This window comes from Solanum tuberosum, unplaced genomic scaffold, assembly GCF_000226075.1.
Source record: "Solanum tuberosum cultivar DM 1-3 516 R44 unplaced genomic scaffold, SolTub_3.0 scf00189, whole genome shotgun sequence".
Taxonomy (NCBI): Eukaryota; Viridiplantae; Streptophyta; class Magnoliopsida; order Solanales; family Solanaceae; genus Solanum; species Solanum tuberosum.
The window spans coordinates 168,673-178,980 of record NW_006239113.1 but is presented as its reverse complement, the minus strand read 5'-3'; the positions used below and the strand labels follow the sequence as shown (position 1 = coordinate 178,980).

At 28.8% G+C, this 10,308-nt stretch overlaps 1 protein-coding gene across 3 annotated transcripts; it reads left to right on the top strand.

Moving 5' to 3' along the window:
• The first annotated feature begins 57 nt into the window (after nt 1–57).
• Nucleotides 58–7,044, top strand: LOC102591583 (protein indeterminate-domain 4, chloroplastic-like). Of its 3 annotated transcripts, XM_015312140.1 has the most exons (7): nt 58–223; nt 314–380; nt 463–595; nt 1,200–1,599; nt 5,141–5,874; nt 6,711–6,823; nt 6,878–7,044. In XM_015312140.1, the coding sequence occupies exons 3-7, from the start codon at nt 463–465 to the stop codon at nt 6,998–7,000; spliced, it is 1,503 nt and encodes a 500-aa protein (XP_015167626.1). In that variant the 5' UTR covers nt 58–223; nt 314–380; the 3' UTR covers nt 7,001–7,044. The 3 variants fall into 3 exon arrangements, with proteins under 3 accessions (XP_015167626.1, XP_006355018.1, XP_006355017.1); XM_006354956.2 differs by having other exon boundaries at nt 59–223; nt 6,714–7,044; XM_006354955.2 differs by having other exon boundaries at nt 59–223; nt 6,711–7,044.
• The last annotated feature ends 3,264 nt before the right edge of the window (nt 7,045–10,308 follow it).

Sequence of the window (10,308 nt, the reverse complement as noted above, 5' to 3'; positions counted from 1 at the left end):
TTATGGATATGTGTTTGTCTATGCATGACACCTAAAACACATATAGAGGAACCTCACATAGCATCTTTTCTTGAAAAAAATTCATTTTATAGCAAAGAGTTAAAGGAGAGAAAGAGAGAGAAAAAAAAACACAAAATAGTTCATAGATATCATGGGATGAATATTCTCTTTAATTCCTCTTACTCAAGTCTCACTCACTTAATTATTTTAAGTTCTTGATAAGGTTTGTAAACTTCTTATTTTGGTTAATTAATTTTCCTTCATCTTTGTTATTAATTGAGTTAATTTTCTTTCTTTAATTTCTAACAAACAGCTCAAGGATTTAGAACACCAAAAAAGTAGATCAAGATCAAGAGGAAATTAATTATATCAAACAAAAGGTTTGTTAATGAAGCTTTGTTGAATTAAGTTCTTTTTTCCTTAATTTTTTTTGGTTAATTTTTATTTATTTATTTTTAATAGATGGCTGGAGGTTCATCAACATCATCTATGTTTTTTGGAATGAGAGATGAAGAATTAAGTCAAAATCAACAAGAAAATCTCCTTCAAGCTCAAGCACCATCAAAGAAGAGAAGAAATCAACCAGGCACACCAAGCAAGTATCTAATTAATTGATTAATTAGACTAATTTTATGAAAAAGAAATTTTCAATTATTTTAAAAAAAAACATAAGAACAAGAGAGAGCACTAATTTATTTTTTCTTTAATTTATTATATTAATCTATCTATAGTATGAATAAAAGTTGAAAATAATAATTTATAACTCAAGTTCAAGTTTTACCTTAAAGAAATTTGAGGAAAACCCTAATTTGTTAGGTTCTTCAATTTTTTGTGAATGAAAATCACTCTTCCCAGTAATGGACTATGAAAAATCAGGGAAGACGAAAAAGAAACCGATTAAAAACTTGAACTGCTTGACTAACCCCTTCATATATAATTCATTCATTAATGTTGGAATATATAGTTGAAACCAATCAGAAGTGCAAATCGCGATAACAGAAAATGATGAATTTTCTTTCACATATATATGATGAACTATGAGGGTATAGTCAAACAAAAATTGAAAAAAATCCATTTGTTTAACTGACCCTTTCATAGTTTCGTATGTTTAATTTCCACCATATATAAATCATAAATATAACTCTGTTACTAATAATTTATTTTTATTTTTATTTGTTTTATTGTGGTGGGATGAATAGGTCCAGACGCAGAAGTGATAGCGTTATCACCAAAGACTCTAATGGCAACAAATAGATTCTTATGTGAGGTATGCAACAAAGGTTTTCAAAGAGAACAAAACTTACAACTCCATAGAAGAGGACACAATTTGCCATGGAAATTAAAGCAAAAAAATACAAAAGAAGTTGCAAAAAGAAAGGTGTATCTTTGTCCAGAACCAACATGTGTTCATCATGAACCAAGTAGAGCACTTGGTGATCTTACTGGGATTAAAAAACATTATTTTAGAAAACATGGTGAGAAAAAATTCAAATGTGAAAAATGTTCAAAGAAATATGCTGTTAAGTCTGATTGGAAAGCACATAGCAAAACTTGTGGCACTAGGGAGTATAGATGTGATTGTGGCACTCTTTTCTCCAGGTACGAAATTTCGTTTGTCACTAATCTGTCACTAAATTGCTCGTAACTATAACATGATAATGTGACTATAGTGATAGAAGTTGTTTTATTTGTTTATTGCTAATTCCTGAATTTCATTGCTAAATTATTCGTAGCTATATAACATGATTATGTGACTATATATAGTGATAGAAATTGTTAATCTGTCGTTAAATTATTCATAGCTATGACAGGATTATGTGGCTGTATAGTGATAGAAGTTGTTTTATTTGTCTGTTGCTAATTCCTGTTTTTTTTTCTTCTAGTGAACTCGTCTATTTACCTTTCTTTTACCTTTTCTTTTTGTCTTGGTCACCTTAAGAAAAAAAAACGAATTGGTTATGGAATTCGTCACTAAATAGATCGTAGCTAATAAGATTTTTTGATGATTTAATGTTAATTTGTCATTAAATAGAATTAGCTATTATTTTTTATTGTATTGTCGCGTCTATGTTGATTTATTTATTTTAAGTAGGGAACTCGTCTATCTATCTTTTTTAATGACTAAATTTTCAGAGTGTTATCGACTTTTAGACACAAAAAATAGAATTTAAAAACCGTTTTTTTTCTTAAATGTTGTAATCAGTCAAACTACGTCATATAAATAACGTAAGAAGGAACACTTTTCGTGAAGTGCTCAATATTGTTTTTTTTCTTGGATTTTCGATCGTGTCTTAATTAGTTTGGTAGTGTGACTGATCTTCCTTTCGAACCAACTATTTATTATTTGAAATTTGAATTTTGGATTTTATTATTTTTATTTTATTTTATTCATGATGATGAGTCTTTTGAATTAAGTTTGGCATCTTTTTTAGTAGTATTTGTATTTTTTCCCAGGTGATGAAAAAGGGGAGAAATGAAAGGAAAAAGTTTTTTCCATTTTTTCTTGCAGTTACAAGATTCGTTTTATTAAAAAAATAAAAATAAAATAATAATAATAATTTTTTTTTCTCTTTATCTTCTTTCTTTTTGTTTTTTTCTCTCTGTGTAGTTTTTTGTTTTTGTCTTTGGATCTTTTACTATTAGACAATGTGTACACGTGAAATTATTATTACATTGGTTGTATTTTATTTTGTCTTTTTTCTTTACCACGGGTAGTATATAAGTTTTTTCAAAAAAAAAAAAAACGGGTTTATTTTATCCATCTATATTGTTTTTTCTTTCAATGCCTTTCATCGCTTGATAAATAAGTTATTTCAAAATTATAATAATAAGATATAGATAGTGGTATCAAGATTAAATATGAATATATTTTTATTGTAATGTTTGATTTATTAGATTAAAAATGGATTATAAGATGAATAAATTTTTATTATTTTTATTTTAAGTTTGTTCTTATTTTTATAAAAAAATAACTTTAACGACGAGCAAAGCAATATGTTATTTTGTTGTTTTACATAGAAATAGAGTATTATTCTCTGTAATTCTTTACTTGTTGCATTTTGTTTTATAACAAAGTCGATTTGAGTAAGATAGTTGATATCTAAAAACTATATGAAAAGTATATCAAACTATAAATTGTACTGTAATTTTTTCATATTAATGTAAAGAAAAAATCATTTTAAAATATTTATAAAAAAATATTTGACTATTAAAAAGCGCTTAAATAATTTTAAAATTACTAATCTTTTTATTTCAAAATTATAATTTCTTATCCCACGAATTAAACGAACGTAACACCCAAAGATATTCTCTCCTAGGGAGTACCGTCCTTTTTCCGTTACATTTACCTTTTCAAGTTATTCACGTGTTGCTATGTCCATGCATAAATAGTGGTAATACTTGTCAGATTTTGTTCTTTTCTTAATTGGTTGCTATATTATTCCCTTTTCATGATAATTTTTTTTACTACTTTATCGTAATATATTAATCGAGAGATGAATTCAAAATTTATATACTGACTAATTTTATATAAAATTAAGTTTTTTCGCGTTTTCATGATAGTAATTGTTTTCAAATATTTGATCTAGTTAGTTTTGAGTTTCGAAATGTAATATGTAAATAAAGATAACTGAATAGTTAGAGTGTAAGATTTAAAATTAATGAGGGTATGAGTATAGTTATGTTGAGTTGTTTATGTGTTTTAAATTAATAATTTATAGATATAATTTTATTTTTTTAACTGGGAGTTTCATTTATTGAAAATCATATCCCAGGCGTTTCATTTCTTTGATTTTGACCATTAATTTCCCAATTTCTTCTGTTGCATTTATTTGTTTATTTATTGTGGAAAAGTTCACATCATGCATTTTACAATTTTGGCAAATTATTCTTTGACAATCCTTGATTATGTTTCTGTCAATTTTGACCAGATTATATTTTCATTAATGTAAGAAATTTTTATATAAACTTATCCTTACTTTATTTTATTTTAATAATTACAAATAATATATTTTAATGTTACTTAAAGTATCTTCCTTATATATAGAAATTTATTGTATATTTTGTTATTTTCCCCACAACATTAATTTGATAATGACATGGCCGCAAAAAAACTAATTTTAATTTATTGAATATTGTAAATGCATTTTAACTTGTTATATCCAAGTTTTCTTTTCTAGAATGGGACCATTTGAGTCATTTTCAAGTCAATTTCTTTTTCTAGTTTAGGTAAATTTAATTTTAGAATAATTATATAGTATGTAAAAAGTTTTTACTTAGACTAGCTAAAGACAATATTCTTGTATAATTGTTGTTACAACAGTCTATAATTTGTTAATTTTAGTCCTAAATATATACTATTGTCATTGTCATAGTAGTGTAAGACAATTTTGAATTGGATGTAACTTAGTACTATATTTTAACTTATCTTATTTTTGAAGTTATTAATCTCACTTATTATGAACCATTTTGTGTAATTATCTTTATTTGGATTGAACATGAGGGTCTTAATTGGATTCTTATTTATTTATTGGTCAATGCAATTTCAACTACTTACTTCATCTAAATTATATCTATTTTTTTTTCTTATTTCTTTTTACCCTTTTTTAAAATCATTCATTGGGGAGAGGAAGGGGGAATGGGAGGGGAAAGTCAGAAGCGGAACTAGAATTTCTAAAATATGGGTGCATTACAAAAAAAATGTATTTAGTGGGAATAGATCGTTACTTTTTTGGATAAATAACTTAGTGTTCTATCATGTGCATCATTCAATCCTTCTGAAGTACGAGTGTCAGTTGATAATATTAGCTCAATTTTATGAACTATGTACACGTTTAGTAGATATACAGATCATACACGTGCACCACAATTTCTATACTAAATTCACCTGTGGAGAAAGAGGATTACTAGGTAGGAATCAAACCCCCACCCAGAGAATGTTCAAGAGTAACCAACTAACCGAACAACTAAAATTCTCCTTCTTCTTTTTTAGCTTGAGTTTGTGTATTATTTTTGGAATTTAATCATACACATGAACACCTTACACTTTCCTTCTTTTCTTACATCATATGTACACATATTTCTTATACTGTCAGTGCACATAACTTACCTCGTATATATTCTTTTTGTCGTGTTTACACAGGCGCGACAGCTTCATCACACATAGAGCCTTTTGTGATGCATTGGTTCAAGAAAATGCAAGAAATATCCTTTCACCAAACTCCTTGATGAACACTCTTGGCATGAACAACAACCAATATTTATATGGAAGTAGTAGCAACATAAACCTAGGCACCTTCTCCAAATTGGGCAATAACAACAACAACATCACAAAGACTACTACTAGTGGTGTTCAATTTGATCATCATCATGACAACAACCTCATAGGGTCAAGTACTACTACTACTACTACTAACAATCCTTTTTTCCTTCAAGAAACAAATCAAGATTACAATCCTAACAACAATATCAAACCATTAATGGTCCATGGCCTAATGCAACTTCCTAATCTTGATCAAAACAATGATAACAACAATAGTAGTAGTACTATGTTTAACCTCAACTTTTTTCAAAACAATTTGTCTACCAATAGTGGAATTTTGGGTGATCATCATCATGATAACAATAATATAAGTTGTTCAATTCCATCACTTTATGGGGTACAAGTACTTGAGAGTAGTAATACAACTTGTTCATCTGGACCAATAATGTCAGCCACAGCATTACTACAAAAGGCAGCACAAATGGGATCTTCTAGTACAAGTAATATTAGTGCAACTGCCTCATTGTTCAAAGCCTTTGGAAGTACTAGTGGTTCATCATCTAGTGGCACAAAATCTGATCATCCAGCTTTCAACTTTGGTAGTGACATTACAGGTATGGTTTGATTAATTCTTAGACTTTGATATTTTAAAAAGAATCGATTTCATTCAACGTTTGATTCAAAGAACTACGCTTACCCCCCTCCCCCACCCCTCTTCCAACTCTCCTAGCTCATAAAATGGCTTTGTTGCAATGGATGGTAGAGAGTTCATAGTACCGAAGCACTGAAGTGATCCAGTAGTTGGTAAAGGGGCCTAGAAGTGCCTACTAATACACCACACTACACTCGGATTTTCACACTTACAGAGCTAGGCGATCAATATCCTTGCTCTTTATCTCCATCTCTTTAATTATTTAGTCTCTGTCTCATTTTATATGACAAAATCCTTTTTAGTATTGTCCAAGAGAAGAGTAATACATTTCTTTTATTTGTTTAGAAAAAAGTTTACTTCGAACTTCTTGTTCTACTCTTAGTGACATGATTTTACGATTAAAAAAATGTATATGACATATTTTGTTAAAAAAACTACCTTCACCCTCTATTTATAACAAATGATAAATAGTTGCATGACATTTGTTTGCGCATAAACTTCTACCAACACTTCACCATGGCTAATTAATTTATGCATTCTCAACTCATTGTTGTACTTAGCATTATATATATAGTATATGTTAAGAGGGTTTTATATTATAAACACAAGGTGCGGGTAAGTATTTATTTATCTTATAGATCATGGATTTCAAAAGTCAGTCTTTATTTTTTAAACTTCTTCACACCCCTTTATAAATTATTGTCACATAAATTGAAACGAAAGAAATGTCATGTTTGTCTCTATCTATTATAATTTCTGGCTCCGCCATTGACTAAGAAAACCACTTTGCATGTCTAGTAGATGGTGGTATCATCAATGCTTATGGAGGTGGATCACATGAAGGCCTGTACAATACATCAACAAAGTTGAACTTTGAGCAACATCAAGGTCCACCTCAAAAGAAACAATTAACTAGAGACTTTCTTGGAGTTGGGGAAATAGTAAGAAGTATGAATGGGAGATTTAGTACCCAAAGAGAACAACAACAACAACAGAATAATGGATTGAACAATATGATGAGCTCATTATTGGATCCAGAGAGAAACCAAATCCAACAGAGTTTTGGAAGTGCTACCAATTTTCAATGACTAGCTTGTTCAAGAAAAATAATGTGAAAGTTAAATGATGAAAAGGAGAGCACAAAAAAAAAACAGGTATAAATTTAAATTTAGCTCATTAATTGCAAAATTGATTATGAGTAGCTTTATCGAGATTAGAAGCAGATTATGCAAAGACTTCCAATAGTCTGTTTGACCAAGGTTTCGAAAAGTCAGAAGTGTTTATTTTTAAAAAGTGAGTCAAAATTTTATTAGTGTTTGACGAGACTTTTTAAAAGTGCTTCTTAGTGTATTTTGTCATAAAATTCTTTTAGAAAAAAAAAAGAATACTTCTTTTTAGCTTCGAAAAACAACTTCTACTATATAAGTTCAGCCAAACAACTCACTTTTTAAAAATAAACACTTTTGTATCTCCGATTATTCAATAAATTCCACAAACAAAAATTCTTTATATTGTTATAATAATGGTATATATATGTATTGAGATTATTATTTTTCAACTTGAATTTCCAACTCAACAAAAATTCTATTTTGTGTTAATACATTTTTTATGAGGAGTTTGTTAGTATATTTGATCCACTTGGTTACCGTTTAGCGTATTTTTATGCCACGAAAGGTATATTTGCTCTATTTTCAATAGTTCAGAATCGTAAAAATTTCTTAAAAGCACATAATTAAGAGGGCACCCTTACTGATTATTTTATGATTATATTTTGCAGGGTATGCATGTAATCTATGTTTGGAAGGAGGAGAATTTCAAGGATGAAAAACTTTGTTTGTTGTTTAATTTTTCTTTAAATTGTTAAGACTTTTTTTTCCCTTTTTGTAGTTATAAGTTCTATAGTCTTGACTCTTGACTCTATTTCTTTAGTCCTTTCTTTTTAGTTTTTTATTTGAAGTACTGTTCAGAAAAATAGGTCAAGACACAAAAAATATATGGTTTGATGAAAAACTCTTAGATATAAATGTAAATATATAATATGTTTGAATTTTCTTAATTTCTAGTGTACTTATTATAACAAAAAAATAATTTGCACCAAGAAAAAACAATCAAAACTGAAAATTATTGTGATTATCATAGTTTTTTTTAAAAAAAAAAATTTCACTGCGATAAGTGTTATAGTCTCTATGAATTCTCTGATAGTTTGATTATTTTTTTTATTTTAAAAAATGATCTTGAATTAGACGGATTTGATCTTGAATGTGAATTTAACTATTCGTAATGGGCGGCACGAGTAAATATCTCACGAACAAGTAAGTTTAATCTCGAATGTTTTGATATTTGATATGCCTTCATTAAATTTGATATTGAACACCTTGTATATTTAATTTGCCTTTCTCTAGTTGAAGCTTGTAGAGAAATGCTTACAACTTGTAGAGAAAATTGTAGCTTATGATCCACAAATTTTCTCGACATCTTGTTAGAATTTAGTGTATTTTCTGAACTATTTAAGATATTTATTTATGGTTATAGGATAGAAGGGTTGTGATGAGGATAAACTCTTTTCAACATTAAAATAAAATGACATGACAACATTTGATTAGTCGAAACATGATATTTATATACACGACACATATGTTTGTTTTTTATTTAACTAGATATGCCATGTCATTTTAACATGTAATATGATTCTATTAATTTTATTTTATTTTGTTTTACCTGTCATACCACATCATTTGACATATAACACTAGACGGATCCTCTATAATAAGGTGACTTTGTAGCACAATTAAATGAATCAGTCCAACAAAATCAAATTATTAACTAAACTCATGTACATTTGTTGGACTTTAAGAAGTTAAATCAATTATATTAGCCCATAGTATTTTATTTAAAATAATATATTGTAAATTTAAAAATATAGTCTGAATAATTTAATCGGCGTATTAGTTAAAATATATCTCTAGAACAATCTAAGGGTATTCAAATCAAATGAAAAACAATGAGAATGGTAGGATCATAGGTATAAAATACTAGAATATCATGTATAAAAGCATATATTATTTGTCATTTTATCAGGATATCAATTAATAAATATTCTTGAGAAATTTATTCATAAATACCTAATTATATATAACGTAATTGTGTAAATACACTTTTTGTTAGTTAGATGTATCATTTTGGATTTGGTCTAAAAATTTAATTTGGTGTATGATATAACGTATAACTAAATATTGCACAAATCAAATATTAATTTATCGAGTGATTAACGATAAGAAGACTTTATTCAACTAATGCATGATAAAATATTCTTGAACTTTGTCCCTTCCCAAAAGAAGTTCTTGAACATGTAAGATCCAATTAAATAAAAAAAATTGTAAGTCATCTCGAGGCTTTCAAATATGTAGGATGATCAATTTGTATCGAATTAAAAGTGTTGTTGTAACGATCAGGTTCCGTCGTTATAGAAAAGCCAACGGGGAAAAATTTTGGGCCGAAAAACTTTTTCGTAGTATCTTGAGATTTCTCAACCTAGTCCAGATTTGGATGAAATCAGAGTCATTAAAGTCTAGGGAAATCTGGTAACAATTGGGTGATTTAATTATGAATTTGATCACATGAGTAGATAGATAAGTCATTAAGGAATCCGTATGACTTTACGGAACTGAATTCAGGCGAGTAGAACTCCCAAAATTAATCTTAGCGCGAACGGGTAATTTCTGAGTGTCGTTGGTTGAAGGTGTGTTGTGAAATGGGGGTCTTGGAATTATTAAAATAGCTCACTGTTTCGTGCAAGCCGCTTTGGCGGGGATTTCTGTCGCCAGGGTGGGGCCGCTATGGCGGGCCAGATGCGACTTAAAGTCGTAAATAAACCCCAAAAACATTTTATTCTGTAATTTTTGAACTTGAGAGCTATGGAATGAACCCAAGACTTTTCTTGACAGTTTTCCACCATTCTTGAGGCTAAAGGTAAGATTTTCACTCCCTGAATCCATTTTTCGATCCGTAGAATGTAATCTAATGGGTAAATATCAATGGGGAAGGGTTTTGATCTGGGAATTATGGTGGGAAAAAGCCCTAATTTGGATATTGAGATCATGAGTTTGATCTAGGGTTGTTAGAATTGTTAGTAATCCGGGTAATTAGTGATTGTTTATTGATTCCCGTATTATATTGATTGTTTGTAGACCAAGAACAAGCGGAATGAATCTGGAAAGGGAATGATCAAGTGTCTTAGGGTTTCAAGTTTATTTTGAGGTAGGTGATGGTTGTGATTCTATGATTGTGTGATGTATGCTTGTTCTTGCTTCATTATGATACTTGTATATGTATGAATGTTGCAATGTTGATCACACTTGTTGTAAATGAGATAGATGAATAACTATATGCCATGAAT

Excerpts from the sequence above, each read along its gene's own strand:
- LOC102591583 (XM_006354955.2), top strand. The coding sequence starts at position 463 with ATGGCTGGAGGTTCATCAACATCATCTATGTTTTTTGGAATGAGAGAT. Across the intron at positions 596-1,199 it reads AAATCAACCAGGCACACCAA|GTCCAGACGCAGAAGTGATA; the intron begins GCAAGTATCTAA and ends TGGGATGAATAG. Across the intron at positions 5,875-6,710 it reads CTTTGGTAGTGACATTACAG|TAGATGGTGGTATCATCAAT; the intron begins GTATGGTTTGAT and ends TTGCATGTCTAG.